Below are 20,782 nucleotides of genomic sequence, written 5' to 3'. Positions count from 1 at the left end.
CATGCAAACTCCACACAGAAACGCCAACTGAGCCGAGGTTCGAACCAGCTACCCAGCGACCTTCTTGCTGTGAGGCGACAGCACTACCTACTGCGCCACTGCCTCACCCAAAATGTTCATTTATTTAATTAAAAAAATTAGGGTAATGGTTTAGCATTTAAATTTGTTTACTTGAGCCAATGAAAAGTAAATAATTTGCCTTAAACAATATATTTTTAAAGCATATTATAATACTTGCTGTACCTAGGTGGCTTTAATCACAGAGGCCAACTGAAACATAAACTCACAAATTTTATTACAAAAAAAAAAAAGTATTTTAACTAATATAACACATAGGATCATATTCTTGGCACAAAAAAGCGCAAAATGCGATTTGTTGCTATTTTCAAACCAACGCAACCCTAATTTTCCCGTTTTGCACCATGTTATTTAAATAGTAAATTCATTTGTTATCCATGTGTTAGGCGCACTGTTGGTGCATTGCTATTTTGAGGAACTAAAATGAACTGCGTAATTGACCAGTTGAAAGCTGGTCTGAAGTTTAGCACAGAGTGCATTAGTTGTGTGCCTTAAATGCTTACCAATGTCTTAATACACAAAGGATGTACAGCAATACACAAATATCTTTACAAATAAAAAGTAATTCAAGGATTAAAAAATTGCAAAAATGTATATTTTCTACATAAATAAAAAAACACTGCTATCATGCCTTCTTCAACTCGGGGAACTTTTTTAGTTTATTCATGACAATTTGCTATTGTATGATGTTATTATTATTAGCAGTTGTATTTATTATATGCATATTTATATTTGTTTTAATAAAAAGAAAATTTAGATTTGTTCAACTGTTTTGGATATGTATGCATCACCATATGGAGCATAAGAATAGGATGTGTGTTTGGAAATAACCCAGTTTTTTGACCACACTTCGTTATTATTGTTTATTTTTTCATTTGCTGGAAATTAGAACTGAATTTAAAAATATTTTGAAACAAATCTTTGAGCTTTACAAGTGAAATTAAATATGTTGGTTAATTGATGTCTTCAGTGGAGTACGTACAACACTGTTTTCTCATCCACAAAAGTAAAGGAGTAAAGTAGTGTAAAAGTAAACAAAAGAGAAAGTAAAGAGGCTGAATGGAGGAGGCTCGTTCTTTATCCTCCCTGCAAATGGTTTGTTTAACGGTTTTCTTGCTAGTGAAGCATTACGTTTTTCCCCTTAAAAGTCCGCCATGTATGTAGCAAATGCACCATGGTGTGATGGAACTGACTCTTAAAGGGAATGTGAGAAGAGACTCTGATTGATTCATTAAGAGAATAAGCACTACCCTGTTAGATCTTGCTTCGCAGCAAAAAACATATTTTTCCGTCCTTAAAATAGCAAAAGTGGATTCAGACACGCCCTTAAATCTTTTGTGTCATGCACTTTAGACTTTGCGCCTAGATCGTTAAAATAAAGCCCATAAACCAACTCTAAACCTTTTCCCATGATGCACCTGGCTATAGTTATGTGGGCTAGGTCAGTGCTGTATGAGTAACCTTAAAACTTTACATTGGTCAAAACAAATATTTTTAGTTGAGCTCTTAATCAAAAACATTTATATTTAACTATGTTTTGAACTTAAACTATATTACTTGAAAAATAAAACAAATATTAAACTGAAATGAAAGATCATTTTTAATTGGATGAAGTACTGCTTGATTTTTTTTTTTCAGTGTGGAAACCTAATTTACTAAACTTTTCTGTGTACTTATTTATAATTATGCAACTTTTTGATAAGCAAGGCTTGTTGTGAAATAGGGTGAAACAAAAGTGATTGTGACTTTATCTAGAAGTTTTTAACTCTGAATTTAAATGTTGCAATAGTTTGAACTTAAAAATGTAATTGCAATATATACAGTATGAAATATGTGACCCTAAATCAGCCATATACAGTATGTTATATGTCAGTTGTATAAAATCATTCCACTGATGTGGGTTTGTTAGAATATGTACAATATTGGCAGATAAACAACTAATTTTGTAAATTTGGATTCTGAGGGTTAAAATCTAAATACTAAGAAACCTTGCATTTCATATATCTAATTAAGCTCTAAGCAATACATATTAATGTGCTTAAAATACATTTTGATATGTTTATGGTGGGAATTGTCTTCATGGAACATGATCTTGACTTAATTTTGAACAATTCAATGTATTTTTGATTTTATACCCATTCAGCATAAGACTGGGTTAAAAAATGTCAGACATTTACTAAAAATTATATACTTTTTCCTTGAAATTTTTGGTGTACTGTATATATACACTCACCGGCCACTTTATTACCAGTCATGTAATATCGTGTTTTACTCGAACCAGTCTGGTCATTCTCCTCTGACCTCTGGCATCAACAAGACATTTGCGCGCACAGAACTGCTGCTCACTGGATATTTTCTCTTTTTCAGACCATTCTCTGTAAACCATAAAAATGGTTGAGGAAGAAAATCCTTGTAGATCAGCGGTTTCTGAAATGCTCAGATCAGCCCATCTGGCATCAAAAACCATGCCACGTTCAAAGTCACTTAAATCACTTTTCTTCCCCATTCTGATGCTCAGTTTGAACTGCAGCAGATCGTCTTGACCATGTCTACATGCCTAAATGCATTAAGTTGCTGCATTAGCTGATTAGAAATTTGCGTTAGCGAGCAGTTAGACAGTTGTACCTAATAAAGTGACCGGTGAGTGTATACATACAAATATTGAAATTCTGACCTTTTTCCCATACATTTGGATCTACATCTCACAGTTTTATCTCTTTATTTCACAATTCTAAGTACATTAAATGGCAATGAGCAGTTCTTAGAAAAAAAACAAAACACAACAAATGTTAGAATTGCGAAAAAGCATTTAGAAGTGTAAGATAAAGTCATTATTTTCTTGTTTATTTCATGTTGTAAAAACTAATTGTCATTGTTTAGTATGTTTTATCAGGAAAATGAATGTTTTTTTAAATAATAAACTTCACATTTCTCATTTTAAGTCACTTCCATTACATTCTGCTTTTCCTGTTTCTCCCAGGAAATAATCCTCCTAACCAGAAATGGTTACTGTGTGACATCTAAGATAAGTAGGGCAGCATATGTCAAGTTTACAGCCCAGACAATGTTGTCCCTCATAATTTTGCATGTTTTACTTGTGCATTAGAGAGAAGCATGCCAGCGGAGCAAATTACCATGAATTAAATACTATGCAGCAACTGGTGCATGAGGGAGAGCTAAATCAGTTTATGATATGTTATCAAGCACAGCTGAGCATATCGAGCTGACATCGTCGCATGTTGATATTGGTAAAACATTTGGCGAATGGACGTGGCGCAGCGTTTTTGACATCTATTGATATAGTATTGTTTATTTAGGGTTTTATCTTTTGTGCAGTAAAGATGAAGTGTGTGTGAAGTAGCACTGCGTGGTGTTAAGATTGGGGCCATGCCAGAGCTTTTTATTAGTGCATTACAGTAAGAAACCATGTGATCAGAAAGCTTTTGTTGTGCATTTTGAATACGCTCTAAGTTGGACTGTTGCCTTGTATTCATCGGTTCTAAAGTTAAACGTTAGGTTTTTTTTACTATTAAAGCTTTGCAAACAATTACAAATACCTTCAAAATGCACAATTCTTCATTTTAAACACTGACCGAATATGTAAGATCGGCCTAGGATCGTTTTACACAGGGTTTGCGGTTGATTGCAAGGAACAATATGCACCAAGTTCGTCCACACAATGGCTGGAATTAAAATATGAACACAGAGGACGACGTAAAAGGAGTGTGAAAGACTCTATGGTACTCAGCCATTCAATTCGGCCACACAGAATCTAGAAGGTTAAAAGTCTCCCTCTGGCCTTGCAGGGTTGCTGGGAGACAAACAGCAAGGGTCCTGTCAGAGCTGGCATAATTTACCCTGCAATCAAATGCTCATATTAGCACAGCTCTTCAGCGGAGTTAAGGAGAAAACATATGGATATTTATTGTTTTCACTTGTTTCTTTCTTCATTTAGTTTGTTGATTAATTGATCTTACTTGGGTGAAAGTTATGCAGCTGAGCAAATGCACATAATAAAAACTAATACAAGTGATAAAAGCTATTACCATTTAAAATTACTTTAAAATGTACAACAGTTGCTCAGTGATCCTATATTAATAAAGCATTTGTATATGTTGCAGTTATTTCATCTAATTGATGTCAAACTAATCAGATTTAAATTGATCTAAGAAATTACACAAATAAAATTTTACTTGTAAATTTAGAAAATTAGTCATTTGTATTTTTATAGTTTATTCATAAGTAAGTCATTATATAACGGCTGTGTTTTTTCTTTATAATGTCCACTGGAATTAGCATACTGTCATACACATATTTACAGTCTGTTTACTAGGATTAAGATGCAGTTTGGTTACAAATATTACATAACATCATTTGTAATGTTTTGCAAAAGAAAAAATAACATAAAGGACATAAGTGAGTACAGGATGAGAAAATGTTTTATTTTGTTGTTGGTTATTGCTTTATTTGTTATGAAAAAGGAAATTATTTTAATCAAATGAAATGTCTTACATTAAAGGATCACATAAGTTATGAAAAAGCAATGAAATTGTGTTAAAACAATACCATATCAACCTTGATATTCTTATATGTACATTTTTTGTTTTACTTTTTTATGTGTTTCTTTTCCTTCTTTTTACCTTTGAATTTTTTTTTTGCTTTTTTTTTTTTAAATAAATACCTCATAAAATAGAGGCATATTACTTTCAGATCAATAATGTTCTTCCTGCTCTTTACATAATACAGAGTGGACACAAAACATAGGATTGAACTAGGAAAGAGACTAATGGAGCAGGTGGTGGCCCAACACACTCTATGTAGAATCCCTGGTTAAAACCACTAATGAAGACCTCCTTAAAGTTGTTTGAGCCACCAGGAGAAAGGGATTATCCATATTTAGTGTAGCAGTTTAGATTGGCCTCTTTTCAGTCTTGCACCCTTTGTTGAGCGGCCCCTTTGTGCTGTGACTGACAAACTCAATGTTAAGGTCTAGCCTGTTGGCTATGCATAAAAATGTAAAGTGAAAAAATGACGTTCTGAAAAAAAAGACATTTTTCTCTACTTTATTTTGGTGACTTTGATCAATGGAGCAGAAAATCTGTTTTCATAGCCAGAGGGCTGTAAGAAAGACCTATAATAAGAGGCTGAAGCCCAGGCCAAAGTGGAGTGTGAAGCTCAGCTGGGTGTAAGCTTTGCCTCTGTGAAAAGATGCCCAAAAGAGTGGCCTGTCAACCACACAACCACACTTGTCAACTGCACTATACTCTGACCACTTCTGAAGTTTTAACCTGGGTTTAAATACCCCTCAAACCTCTACGAACATATTGACAACAGAATAATTATATATGTACTGCCAAAAATGTTGGGACATTTGTATCTAATCTACAACTATTGACATCCTAATTTTAATCCACAGGGTTTAATATGAAGTTAACCCACCCTTTACAGCTTTAACAGCTTCAGCTCTCCTGGGAAGGATTTTCACAATGTTTTGTAATGTGTTTATTGGGTTTTTTCACTGTTCTTCTAGAAGTGCATTTGTGAGGTGGTGTTCAGTTGGGTCGAGGTCGGGATTCTGTGCAGGCCAGTCAAATTTCCCCACACCAAACTCACTCATCATGTCTTTATGGACTGCCTTGTGCACTGATGCAAAGTCATGGGCCATCCCCAAAATTTTCCCACATATTTGGGAGCATAAAATTGTCCAAAATAATTTGGTATTGGGCGACACGGTGGCTCAGTGGGTAGCACTGTTGCCTCACAGCAAGATGACCACTGGTGCAAGCCCCGGCTGAGTCCATTGGCATTTCTCTGTGGAAGTTGCATGTTTTCCCAATGTTTGCGTGGGTTTCCTCCGGGTCCTCCTGTTTCTCCACAGTCAAAAGACATGTGCTATAGGTGAATTGGAAAAAAATAATTGTCCGTAGTGCATGTGTGTAAATGCAAGAGTGTATGGGTGTTTCCCAGTGCTGGGTTGCGGCTGGAAGGGCATCCGTTCCATAAAAAACATATGCTGGATAAGTCGGCGGTTCTTTCTGCTGTGGTGACCCCTGATTTATAAAGACTAAGCTGAAAAGAAAATGTAGAATAAGTGTTTAATTTGGTATGCTGAAGCATTAAGAGTTCCTTACACTGTAGCTAAGGGGCCAGTACCAGCCCATGAAAAAACAATCTTACACCATAATGCCCCTCTATAAACTTAACACTTGGCATAATGCCAGTAGGCTTATATAGTTTTTTTCTGGCAACCACCAATACTTAGTCAATGGATTGGCATAAAGAAAAGTATGATTTGTCACTCCAGAGAAAATGTTTTCACTTCTCTAGAGTCCAATTGCGGCATGCGTTTGACACTCTGTGCTTGGTGATGTAAGGCTTGGATACAGATTCTCAACCATGAATGGCCACTGCAGAAATGGCCACTTCTGTCCACTATGAGCCTCAGCATGCCCTGACCCCAATCTGTGATGTTACATAGCCACTTGCTTCTGCTTTGTTATAATACCACTAACAGATGATCGTAAAATATTTGGTACTAAGAAAATTACATTACTAAATTGACTTTAATCAATGCACTGGAGCTTCTAACGGCAACCCATTCCGTCAGTGATTCACTCCACAAATAAATACGTCTACATTAATATATGATTTAAAGGTATAATTGAAATATAAAGGGTTGCCTCCTAAAATGTCAGAACCTTTCAATAGTTGCATCATGTCACACACTTTCGGCATTTGTTTGTAATGTAATGTTTTCAATTTTCTTTGCAGATAAAACAGCTAAAGGAGGAAATGGAGAAAGAGATAGTACACATTGAAGCAGCACACATGAAGGAGGTGAGTACGAGCACATGCTCAGATACGGCACAGACTCGACGCGAGTCCTGTCTGTCTCAGGATGTTTGTAGGTCTTGAACTCTTGACCAGAGAATGGTCCCTCCATTATCGCAGACATCAGTGTCCTAAAGCAAAGATGGAGGGTAAGGTGCACACGCAGTGTCTAAGTTGTATCGATTTCAGCCATGAGTCTGATTAAAGATTAACCTGTGCCAACCCTGAAATGCTGTTGATGGCTTTGAGTGATGGATGGCAGCTACTTTTCTTATGTTTAAGTGCAGACCTTTTTTATTGAAACATCTCAAATGAAAAATGTGTATCACATATTTGGACTAACTTAACAAAGGTATTGTCTTGTACATTACCCTTGAAAAGTCTGGAGTCATTTTTTTTTTTTGAAAGAAATGATTACTTTAAATGACTGTTCAAAGTAATGATTAGAATGATAATGATGACAATAAATATTAAATATAAAATTGTTCTAAATATAAATAATAATAAAACTGTAATTATGTAGTTTTATATTAATGTAATATTATACTATAATGTAGTTTCACTTTTAGAATGTTTTTTATTTCCAGCTGGTTAATGATAGGAATAAGTCAGTCAGAAACCATCCTGCTTTAAATTGTATTTTTAAGTATTTAAAGCAACAGGTGACAGAACTGCAGTGGTGCATGCAGAGCATTATTGTGAAGCATGGACACTAACAGATTTATTGTATAAGGCACCAGTTGAATCTGTTAGCATTTTTGTTTTTCACTTAAGCTTTTTCAGTCCATGAAACATGATTGAGGGCAGTTTGAACATAATGAGTTTATCCAGTCTATTACAAGGCAAAGTATCACCAAGTAATGCAAAACTGTTATTTTTAGAGTCAGAAAAGCAAGTTGAACACGTCATTCATTTTATAGATCAAGCATATTTAGTTTCGGCATAAAATACTATAGTACTTTCTATATGTATTCTGAATTTTGTACTAAAGGTTTTTAAAGTGTTTCATAGGGTGGGGCAGTGACACTTTGCATTCACAAAGATGATTATTAATAATTAAATAATTTAAATAAAGAAATTTAATAATTTAGTCTACTATCGTGTTAATGATATTAATTGATTCTTTAGGTTGTATCAAGAACACTGTTGCCAGTTTTGCTGTAAATGGCCAAACTTCTTCAGTGTCTGCCATTTTAAATTTTTCTTTGGAAACTAAGCGAGGCAGTGGCGCAGTAGGTAGTGCTGGCTTACAGCCTTACAGCAAGAAGGTCGTTGGGTCGCTGGTTCGAACCTCGGCTCAGTTGGCGTTTCTGTGTAGAGTTTGCATGTTCTCCCTGCCTCCGGGTGCTCCGGTTTTCCCCACAGTCCAAAGATATGTGGTACAGGTGAATTGGGTTGGCTAAATTGTCCGTAGTGTATGAGTGTGTGTGTGAATGTGTGTGTGGATGTTTTCCAGAGATGGGTTGCGGCTGGAAGGGCATCCACTGCGTAAAAACTTGCTGGATAAGTTGCCGGTTCATTCCGCTGTGGCGACCCCGGATTAATAAAGGGACTAAGCCGACAAGAAAATGGATGAAACTAACTTTTAGATTTGTGAAATTTTCACCAAATCCAGTCATAAAACTGAGTTGATAAAATGTAATAATTTTTATGATTTTAATTAACTGGACATGCTTTTTGATTACAAAAAGATAATCTAACTGCAAACAAATGGGGAAAAAGCACAATCAAATAATAAAAGATAAAAAGAGTTAAAAGAATTAAAAAGAATAACTGATTTTGAGAAAAGCTCAAAAAGTTTTTGAAACTGTGTCAGTCCAGTTTTCAGAGTTGAAGTTGTTTAGTTTATGTCAATTTAGTTCAAATTGCATTGCTAAAAGTCCAAACAGATGACAGGGAAAGTAATTCATAAAGTTACTTTAAATTAATTTAAAGCTCTCAAAAAAAGGCTCACATTTTTCACATTATATGTTGAAGCATGACTGATTTCAGCACTGATAACATTAGGAACTGACCACCAAGTTAGAAAGATTCCTGAAACAATAGTGTGGCTGACCCTTTATAAGAATGACCATAGCATCATGGCTTTTTGCAAACCCTTTTAACTGGACTTATTCATGGCTTGTTAAAGCTCTTTTGGGGGGTAGTTGGATGCGGACGATGACTCTGTCAACAAGTGTACCGTATAGAGGTGGTGGAGGAGGCGTCCGGTCTGAATCCTGGCCTCAGAGGCTGGAATGTGGCATGCAGCTGACACAACACACTGACAGGCTGGAGTGGGTGATGGGGTACAGATGAATAGAAGAGGACAATAAGCCCGGTTTAAAGTCCACTTCATAAAGGGCACTCTTACAATGAGCTTGGACACTGTAGTGGCTAGTTATTATGGAAATGTGGAACTCTTATCTGTTTTTTTTTTTTTTTATAATGCTCAAGCCTCAGTGTTAACTGGCACGTGTCTGGCCCTGTATAGACAGTGACTCAGACATAGATAAAATGCGCAAACAGTTTGATTTATGTAGCTTCGCAAACAATAATTGATAACGTCTCACTCAAATATAAAAGTCAGGATACTACTTTTATTCAGTGAGGAATATTATATGTTTAAAATTAGGTATGTACTACTGGTCAAAAGTATGGGGTCAGTAGGATTTTTAAAAGTTTCAAAATAAGCTTCTCTGCTCACCAATGCTGCATTCATTGCACGATAAAATACCTGTTCAAAAGTAGTTTATCATTTAACTTCTAATTCTAGGCATTTTAAAGATAAATTTTCAGCTTCATTACTCATGAGTCACAGGATCCTTTAGAAATCACTCTAATATTCATTATTATTATTATTATTATTATTATTATTATTAATTATAACAGTAATAAAAGCAATAATGACAGGAGTAATAATTTCATTTGAAACTCCATACAATAAAAAATAAGTTATTTAAAATTGTAATACATATTTAACAGTTCAACAAATTTTTTACATTTAAGAAATGCCGCCTTAATGAACAGAATAATTGTCTTTAAAAAAAAACACGAAAATAAGACTGACCCCAAATTTTTGACTGGTAGTGTTACTTTTTGAGTTAAAATAACTTAATGAAAATCACAGTAAATTCCATCCATACATATATTTTCAGCTATATAATTGAACATGACATATATTAATTTTGTAACATGTCGAAACTTTGTATTCAGGTTTTAGTCCTAAATTTGGGAAAAGTCATAAAAATAAATGTAAATAAATGAATGAAAAAAAATGAAAATGCACTCACTGTTTACTCACTATCAAGTAGTTTCAAACCTTTAACAGTTTCTTTCTTCTGTTGCACACAAAAGCAGCTTTCTTTGTCTTTTGTGTTTAAACATACATAGAAATATACATGCTTGAAACAAGTGAAGGGTGAGTAAATTATGATATAATTTTTATTTTTGTGTGAGCTTTCCATTCAAGTAATATTTCTGTCAACTCAAAAAACAAAATAAAGCGCTACAAAAATAATCCAACTCTCAAAGAATCCACAAATAAATTACAAAAATGCACAAAATTACAACTATTTTCTAACATTGTTAATGTTAAAACATGATTGATGAGACTTAAAATTAGCATATCAAAATGATTCTGGAGGATCATGTACACTAAACAGACTGCTAAAAAATCTGCTTTGCCATCCCAGGAATAAATTGCATTTGAAAATGTATTAAAGTTGGAAATGCTTTATAATAATATTTCAGAATATTACACTTACTGCATTTTGATCATAAATGCAAATGTAAAACATTTTAAAAATCTTGACCAACTTCAGCATTTTGAGAAAAAAAAAAATCTATTTGTTCATAATGTGCTTTTCTCAGACCCAAATCGCTTACAAAACAGTAAAAACAACAAAGCACAATAAAACAATAAATAAATAGTGAGAATAAAAAAAGATATTACAAATTAAAAACAGTTCTAATAAGATGAGTTTTAAGTAGCTTCTTAAACCAGTCCAGGGAACCAGCATTCCTAAATTTGTGGGAAGAGCATTCCATAGTTTGAGTGCATGGTAAGAGAATGGCCTACCTGCCATGTTGCTGAGTTTATACCTGTATATATGCAATGTACCAAAACTTCCAAAACTGTAAATTTGTGTCAGACAGTAAGTGAAAGTGTAACACACCTTCATTATTGTCTGTTCTCAGTGTAAAGCACCACACTAAGACTTACTCAACTCACCATCATCCTGTCACAAATCAACACCTACTCCTTTTTTTTTGCACACAATGGCTTTTTGAACAAACCGGCAAGGAAACTTTCTTTCTCCCATTCTTTTTTTTCTTTGGTCATGATGAAAGAAAAAGGGTGGACTGACATCCTCTCTGTGTTGGGTTAGACTAACAACACACTCGGCACCCACTCTTACTAACAGAGACTTAAAAAGGGACTCCCACGTTCTGTTAGGCCTTTTTGGGGGAACACGGGTGGAAAAGTGGATGTCCGAGCTGACCTGAGGCGACCTGACCTTCACACTGCTCTGAACGTACGCACTCAATCAGCCAACATGACATTCCTCAAAGCTGTGTCAGGCCTTGATTGGACATGCTGCACAAAGTGGACATTTGGTGGTAAAATGACCCTTTGTGAGCCACCGATTGATATAATGACTCTCAGAATATGGCCCTCCATTTAAATCTCCATTGGGGTAAAAAAAACAGATAAAGCTTCAAAGCCATTGCTTTTCTTCTCAACTGAGGTGGACACGCACATGAAATGTGGTGCTGGATTTAATGGGTAGTTTTCCCCAAAATTAACATTCCGTCAACATTCATACTCTTTATCCTGCTTTAAAAGAGCCATCCTGTGTGAAGCGTGAAATCATGCTTTTTTAGAACTTTCAAATTTACACAAAATCGGGTCCATTGAATGTCCAAAAAGTTACATTTTGGAATTAATGATTTTGTGAAGATTCATCTGCTCTGAACTGAATATTCTTGGTGACACTTTACAAAAAGGTTCCTTGTTAATAAACACACAGTGTTGTGTTTGTTTTTATGATTGTGTTTATTTATGTAGCACTGTGGTCCTGTGAGGCCAACATTTCATTTCACTTTGTTCACACATGTAGCAAAATGACTATAAAGTCTTGACTTGACAATGTATTCACTGACATAAACAAACAATGAACATTAGATTTATTAAACTTTTATTAATGCTAGTTGATGAAAATACATTTATTGTTAGTTTTTGTTTACTCGCAGTACATTCATTTTAACAAGCACAACGTTAGATTTTATTAATTCAATCATTTTCCTTTGGCTTAGTTTCTATTTCTGCCACAATGGAAGGAACCACCAACTATTCCAGAATTTGTTTAACGCAGCGATTCCCTTATAGCGTAATCCAGTATTGGGAAACACCATACACAAATTTTCACACATTCACACACACTGTTGTACACTACTGACAATTTTCATTCAGTTATTTTCCTTCAGCCTAGTCCCTTTATTCATCTGGGTTCCCCACAGTGGAATGAACTGTCAACTTATCCAGCATATGTTTTACATAGCAGATGCCCTTTCAGCTGCAACCCAGTACTGGTACACTCAAACACTACTGCCAATTTAGTTTATTCTTCTCACATGTCTTTGGATTGTGGAGGAAAACGGAGCATGAACATGGGGAGAACATTCAAACTCCACACAGAAATGCCAACTAGCTCAGCCGGGACTCAAACCAACGGCTTTCTTGCTGTGAGGCGACAGTGCTTACCACTGAGTCATTGTGCCGTCCCATTAGATTTTAGTAATACATCAATAAATGCTGAACTTTGATTATAAATCCTGCACAAGTATTGCTTATTCTTAGTTTATGTTAGTAAATAAATTAGCTAACGTTAATAAACAAAGCCTTATCGTAAAGCGTGACCACATTCATTGACAAAAAGTTGTTTAGAAAAATATTATGAAACTATAAAAGAAAAAAGGTAAACCTTTACAATAAGGTTCATTAGTTAATGCATTTGCTAACATGAACTGATCATGAACAACACTTGTACAGCATTTATTAATCATAATTGAAGATTTACTAATGCATTATTAACATTCAAGTCCATGCTTGTTAACATTAGTTAATGCACCATGAGTTAACATGAACTAACAAAAAACTACTGTATTTTTATTAACTAACGTTTATTAGCATGAATATATACTGTAATAAATGTATTGTTCAATGTTTGTTCATGTTAATTAATGCATTACTTAACATTAACTAATGAACCTTATTGTAAAGTGTGACCAGAAAAAAATTGTAAAAACAGAAAACACTGACACATTTCTCAAAATATATTGTTTGTGCATGTTTCATGGAAGGGTACTTGTTATCAATCGAAGGCGGTTAGAGATTATGCCACCTCTATGTTCACATTGACATTGTTAGAGTCTGTTGGGATAAATTTAATTTCATTGATGATCCTAAACATGTTGTTTACATCCATCCTTCTGATATAATGGAGATGAAGAGTAAATTAATTTTATACCTGTTTATTATACCTCTACTTATAGCTGTATTCGTCCATCAGTAAAAATGCAAACCTTCCCTCTAATAAAATAAAGCATCTAGGCATGAATGTCCAAAACTAGGACAAGTGGAACAACCTTGTCCTGCACAACGGAGACGTTCAGTTTGAGTTTTTAATCTGATTTAGTGTACATGTCATATTATACAAAGCAAAAGGTTTAAAGCACATTTTATTTGTACTCCTGACATACAAATACTAAAGTAAAGCATCATTATAATTTTAGGATGTGTTTGTGGGATGTGTTTCTCTTCTTATAAGAAAGCTGCCACTGAAAAGAAGCTTGAGAAGCTGAAGAAGGCGGAACTTACAACCATGGAGGTAGTCTTCAATTTGCTAAAATAAAATCGTACATCTATGAATAAACTTGAAGGAATTTCTGTTTTTCTTTCAGCTTGTTGGGGATACAGAGCTGGCTCTTAAAATAAGAGAATTTAAAAAGGCTGAATCATTGCAGAAAAAGGAGATTGAAAGGTATTTAAAAAAACTTAAAGGAAAAAATTAAGACACTGCAGGTGAATAGGGTAAAAATATATAGCTATCATCATACTTCACAAGTCAATTGATTGCATTAAGGGTTGCAAATATATATTGTAACTATGATCAAGTATTACAAATACAATGTATGATATGTGCTTGCATTTCTAGTACAAAAAGGATGAAAATTGTCAGCTTGAAAATTCTTGATACATTTTTAGTACAGTCAAAGGATCAACAGAGGACATTTTGGGTACCTGTTTTGATCACTCACTTTTACTAGAATAAAATTATGTATTTAATAAGATAGATTGTGTGTGAATATATTCTTCAGTTTATATTTTATTCTTTTTATAATAATACTAATTTACTAATGATTTGTTGTTGTTGTTATTTTTTCAATTAAATTTAAACCTGTTTTAATATTTCTTTTTAAAATAAGTTTAATTATTGTTTTTTCTATTTCTTATATTTATTTTGTGATTATTGTATGATTCTTTTAATCCCATTGTTGATTTAAAGTACTTTGAATTATCATTGTGTACGAAATGTGCTAAATAAATAAACTTACCAGGAAATTTTCAGTATTCACATTTAAATAAAACTTTAACGTTTGGTGTATTTAAGTGCTGCTGGAGTGAATATTAAAGGGCACCTACTTTATCCCTTTTTGAGATCTAAGATAAGTCTTTTGTGTTTCCAAAATGTGTCTGTAAAGTTTCAGCTCAAAACACCCATTAGATTATTTAATATACCTTTCAGAAGTTTGGAACTTTCTGCTCTGAACACAATGTAGCGGTTTTTGTTGCCTGTGCCTTTACTGCTAGCTCTCCCCACCCACGGTTCCCACATGCCCACATGTCAGAGTGTGCCTTAATCTGTACCTCAGCTGCCTCAGATAAACAGCACAGTGACAGACATGAAGGAAGCAGATCTCATGTAACCTTTGTGAGAAATACTACAGTAAGAACTTTACCAATGATTTTTTGATGTATTTGTTGTGGAGTTAATTTAAGCCCTTTCGATGAGTCACACACAATGTCGTTACAAAGTTCACGCACACACACAGACACAAAGACACACACACACACACAGCACGTGCGTTTAACTTTGCACTGCAAATGTGACAGGATACAGATTAATATCCACTACTGTATGGATATCTCTTATGTTAATTTACAAAATAAACCTGATTTAACGTCCACAAACTGGTATTAAAGCGCCCTTTTAAAACTTTACTGACACGCGGCTGTGGTGATGGTAAAATCGCTATAATTCATTACAAACATGCACTGTTATAAAAATGTTTTAAACTTGTAAAACTTACTCTTGATCACATTTGTTGCGGATTGATGATCACAGAGAGCTGAACAGATCTTTTAATCCTGGTTGCTTTGTGCACGTCCTGTCTTGTTGATGTGATTGCACACGCTACTAAGGAGGCATGTTAATATGCAGCTGTCGATCAATTCGATGGGCAGGGAAACCGCACTCCTATGTTATGTTGAGGTGGGCCTTAAACCGGGGAGGAATTGCATCCTATTTACTATTTTAATGTCAGGAATTTTTTAAAAAGAGACTTACTGTGTTTCTATCACCTTAATATGACTGTAGACACATTATACCTACACACAGTTCTGTCCAAACAGCTTCCAAAAATGATTTTCATCATAGATGTCCATTGTAATTAGAATCTACAGGCATAAAAAAAAAATAAAAATCAAATGTGACAAAAAAAGTGTGTTTTGTATGTTTTCTTTACATTAGAATAGAACAAAACATCTTATTAAAAGCCAAAAGGCATAGAAAATGGACAAGTGCATTAAAAAACAAAACATTTCTCTGCAGTGTCTTGCTGTAAAACAGAATAATCCCTCAGTACATGTGTGTTTCACTTCTTCATTCTAATTGTTTCTTTATTTTATCAGGCTCAATAAGCAGTTGTGCATGTCCAATCAGGTGTGGGAGAAGAAATTTGAGATTTTAACACAAAAGTACTGTATACAACACACACTTTTATTGCTCTAAATGTTTCATTATATGCTCAAAGAAGTCTTCTATCTTGATTTTTTTTCTTCTTCAAGTTTTCATGCCATCAAGGACGAGATGTTTTTAAGGCAGAGACTGCAGCGTCAGGAAGCCATTCTGCACAATGCTTCAGTCAGCTTAATGGTCAGTGGCACCTCCAACAACGCTTCAGTTTTGTTCACTTTTAACATACACTGTCTGCCATGATATTTACTCCAGACATGTTGTTTTCATCATCAAAGCCACTCTAAAAGGGTGGACAGGAGCTTTAATCATGTAACCCTTAATGAAATGTGCACCTGTGCCCTGTCCCACACACACACATACAGCACATATACAGTAGAGTTTATACAGCACAGACTTTAACAGGTGCACGCCCATTAAACCCCTCATCTCTGGCCTCAATTGCTGAAGGCTAATGAATATGCATAAGTTTTGTTTTTGTTTTGCTCTGCACCCCACACCCCCTTTTAGAAGACTCGGTTCACCTCGTTGAGGCCTGTCTGTGCTGGATGCCATTTATTGCACAGAATACAAAGATGACAATGTCTTAATGTGCACACTTTTTGAAATTCTGGTCACACTTTATTTTAATGTGCAGTTTACGCTATTAACAAACCATTAACTAAGGCCGTTAACCTAATAAAATATGATTTAGCTGTTTATTAATTGTTAGTAAGGTAGTAGCTGGGTTCAGGGATGTAGAATTCTTTGAGTACTAAAAATGTTAATGTCTTAATAATAAGCAGGTAATAAGCTGGTAGTTAATATTGTGAATTGTGACTACCTAAAGTGTTACTGAAATTATTTGTTATTTTTGTAGTATGTAGATTTCTGTTTAAAAGGTCAGTAAGACTTTTTATTGCTCTTGAAAGTAGTTTCATCTAATTTACCGAGGCTTTATTTAATCACAATTGCTGTAAAAATACAGTTTTCATATATTTAAATTGTAGTTGAATCATGTGATGTCAAGCCAAATTTTCAGCACTCATTATTTCAGTGCATTGATGTTATGTAATCCTAACAGGGTTTCTGTGGGATCTGAATAAGTCTTAAAATGTCTTAAATCCCAAAATCTAAATTTTAGGCCTTAAAAAGTCTTAAATGTAATTAAATATTTTGTTGTTGGTCATCTAATTTTTTTTAAACAAGTCTTAATTAGGCTGGCTTGTCAAAGCCAGACTACTGAAATGCTATTTAAACTTATTATTAAATTTTTTATTATTCTTCTGAGACTAAATTTCTGACTCTATCTCCTCCTAGAGCTTTTGAGCTATTACCACCAAACTCGCTCCAGACCTCCAAACTATTCTGACTCGTGTTGCTATATCTCCTCAGACTGATCCGACTTTCGGTTTTCCGAAAAACGTCCCGGGACTGTCGGAAAAATCCCATAGGCTTAACATTGGATCAAACTTTGTGAGCTCATAACTCTGCGTCAGACTGTCACACAGACTTCTAACTGGGCTCATTTAACTCAGACTATCAAACTGCCAATGACTGATCACCTTTAAACTTTCTAGCCACGCCCTGGCAACCACTTTTTGACCCTAGTAACTGTCCCATAGACTTCTATTCAAAAGACTCTCATTGACTTAACATGGGATCAAACTTTATGAGCTCATAACTCTGCATCAGACTGTCCTACAGACTAATGGCTGAGCTCATTTAACTCAGACTACCAAACTGCCAATAACTGATGAGCTTTTAACTTTCTAGCCACACCCCTAACTACCACATACTGCACCCTAGCAACTGTCCCGTAGACTGCCATTACAAAAGACTCTCATTGACTTAACATGGGATCAAACTTTGTGAGCTCATAACTCTGCATCAGACTGTCATAGAGACTAATGGCTGAGCTCATTTAACTCAGTCTAGCCAGCAGCCAATCACTGATGGCCTTTTAACTTTCTAGCCACACCCCTAACTACCACATACTGCACCCTAGCAACTGTCCTATAGACTGTAATTAGCTGTGCTATTAAATGCTTATAATTCTAACATGCTAATGACATGCCAATCATGCTAGCAACATGCTACTCATATGCTAATCATGCTAATGACATGCTAACTCATACTGGAAACATGCTAATGACATGCTAATTTGTACTAGAATCATGCTAGTAACATGCTAATTCATACTAGACTCACGTTAATAACTGGCCTACATGCATATCTTTGCTTAGCAGTGTCCTATTGACTTGAGGGATGGCTCATCTGACTCAGACAACCAATGAGCATCTCAACATGATAATGAAGCTCACAAGCCACGCCCCCAAATTGATTCCATAGACTTCCATTAAAATAGGTCAAGATGCATATCTTTGCATAGCAGTGTCATAGAGACATGGGAGTTGGTTCATTTGACTTAGACAGCCAACCACATTCAAGTTCACTCTGTAACCTCGCCCATAGCAACAAAACAGAGTACCCTAACAACCATTCATCAACAGCTATATCCCAGCATCGGAACATCGTAGAGACTTGGAGATTGGCTCGTTTGACTCATGCTAGCAAACGGAACTTCCTATATGCTACACATGCTAGCAGTGATTAGCTACATGCTAATATTGACTAGCCAAGTACTGTAACTTGCTAGAAATGCTTACTAAGTATAAATGTTTTATCAAGTATGTATGTGGGGCTTGCCTAGTGACCACCCAGGGTACCCTAGCAACTGCCTAGCAACCACCCAAATTACCCTAGCAACTGCCTAGCAACCACCTAGCAACGGCCTAGTAATGCCTTAGTAAGGGCCTAGCGACCAATTAGGACACCCTAGCAACCGCCTAGCAACACCTTAGCAACCACTCAGAATACCCTAGCAACCACCTAGCAACACCTTAGCAACCACCTAGCAACCACTTGGGACACCTTAGCAACCGCCTAGCAACACCTTAGAAACCACTCAGAACACCCTAGCAACTGCCTAGCAACGCCTTAGCAACCACTCAGGACACCCTAGCAACCACCTAGCAACACCTTAGGAACCACCTAGCAACCACTTGGGATACCTTAGCAACCACCTAGCAACCAGTCAGAACACCCTAGCAACGCCTTAGCAACCACCTAGCAACCACTCAGGACACCCTAGCAACCACCTAGCAACACCTTAGCAACCACCTAGCAACCACTCAGGACACCCTAGCAACCGCCTAGCAACGCCTTAGCAACCACTCAGAATACCCTAGCAACCACCTAGCAACACTTAGCAACCGCCTAGCAACCACTTAGGACTCCTTAGCAACCACCTAGCAACACCTTAGCAACCACCTACCAACCACTCTGAACACCCTAGCAACCACCTAGCAACACCTTAGCAACAACCTAGCAACCACTTAGAACACCCTAGCAACCGCCTAGCAACACCTTAGCAACCACCTAGCAACCACTCACGACACCATAGTAACCACCTAGCAACACCTTAGCAACCACCTAGCATCCATTCAGCACACCCTAGCAACCACCTAGCAACATCTTAGCAACCACACAGAACACCCTAGCAACCGCCTAGCAAGACCTTAGCAACCACCTAGCAACCAATCAGAGCACCCTAGCAACTGCCTAGCAACAACCTAGCAACCACTCAGAACACCCTAGCAACCGCCTAGCAATGCCTTAGCAACCACCTGGCAACCACTCAGAACACCATAGCAACCACCTAGCAACACCCTAGCAACCGCCTAGCAACATCTTAGCAACCACATAGCAACCACTCAGGACACCCTAGCAACTGCCTAGCAACGACTTAGCAACCACTCAGAATACCCTAGCAACCACCTAAGCATGCTATGTGACATGCTAATTCATACTAGAATCATGTTAGTAACATGCTAATTCACACTACAATCATGCTAATAACATGCTAATTCATACTAGAATCATGCTAATAACATGCTAATTCATACTAGAATCATGCTAGTAACATGCTAATGCATGCTAGAATCATGCTAATAACATGCTAATTCATGCTAGAATCATGCTAGTAACATGCTAATTTATACTATAATCATGCTAATAACATGCTAATTCATGCTAGAATCATGCGAGTAACATGCTAACTCATGCTAGAATCATTCTAGTAACATGCTAATTCATACTAGAATCATGCTAATTCATTCTAGAATCATGCTAATAACCTGCTAATTCATACCAGAATCATGCTAGTAACAGGCTTATTCATACTAGAATCATGCTAGTAACATGCTAATGCATGCTAGAATCATGCTAGTAACGTGCTAATTCATGCTAGAATCATACTAGTAACATGCTAATTCATGCTAGAATCATGCTAGTAACATGCTAATTCATACTAGAATCATGCTAGTAGCATGCTAATTCATACTAGAATCATGCTAGTGACATGCTAATTTATTCTAGAATCATGCTAGTAACATGCTAATTCATGCTAGAAGCATGCTAATAACATGCTAATTTATACTAGAATCATGCTAATAAAATGCTAATTTGTACTACACTCATGCTAATAACATGCTAATCCATGCTAAAATCATGCTAATTCATGCTAGAATCATGCTAATAACATGCTACTTATACTTTTTCAAACTGTTTTTAAACTAAATAAACTATTACCAACAGGCTTTGTCAAGCCAGCCTCAAAGTTTGTCTCGACAAACTTTACTGTCTAGTTTTCCTTTGTTGTTAATGTATAGCTAACTAATCTGGCCAAAACTTTTAAACGTTTTATAACTTTTAAAATATTTGTTCATTTTTTTAATTTAAAAGAAAGTTTATGTGGGAAAAAAGGTGTATGGATACAAGTAGAGCTCGCTTGTTTTTACACAATATTAAAA

The 20,782-nt window shown here is 35.7% G+C and overlaps 1 protein-coding gene across 8 annotated transcripts in view; it reads left to right on the top strand.

Annotated features, from left to right (window-relative positions):
• Nucleotides 1–20,782, top strand: part of si:dkey-188g12.1 — a 45,633-nt gene that overhangs the window by 13,712 nt on the left and 11,139 nt on the right. For 7 of the 8 annotated variants that reach the window (XR_012392564.1, XR_001796297.4, XR_012392554.1 and 4 more), the window contains exons 9-13: nt 6,850–6,915; nt 13,722–13,781; nt 13,855–13,934; nt 15,866–15,931; nt 16,022–16,109. Coding sequence is in view for 4 of the 8 variants with exons in the window: in XM_068214028.2 (XP_068070129.1) it covers nt 6,850–6,915; nt 13,722–13,781; nt 13,855–13,934; nt 15,866–15,931; nt 16,022–16,109 (360 nt within the window). In the remaining 4 variants the exon portion in view is untranslated. Of the gene's footprint in view, nt 1–6,849; nt 6,916–13,686; nt 13,782–13,854; nt 13,935–15,865; nt 15,932–16,021; nt 16,110–20,782 lie in introns of all 8 variants that reach the window. The other variant, XR_012392566.1, reaches the window with a different exon arrangement.

The sequence above is a fragment of the Danio rerio genome, chromosome 2 (genome assembly GCF_049306965.1).
Source record: "Danio rerio strain Tuebingen ecotype United States chromosome 2, GRCz12tu, whole genome shotgun sequence".
Taxonomy (NCBI): domain Eukaryota; kingdom Metazoa; phylum Chordata; class Actinopteri; order Cypriniformes; family Danionidae; genus Danio; species Danio rerio.
The sequence above is the reverse complement of the archived record's forward strand: the minus strand, read 5'-3'. Positions and strand labels throughout refer to the sequence as shown.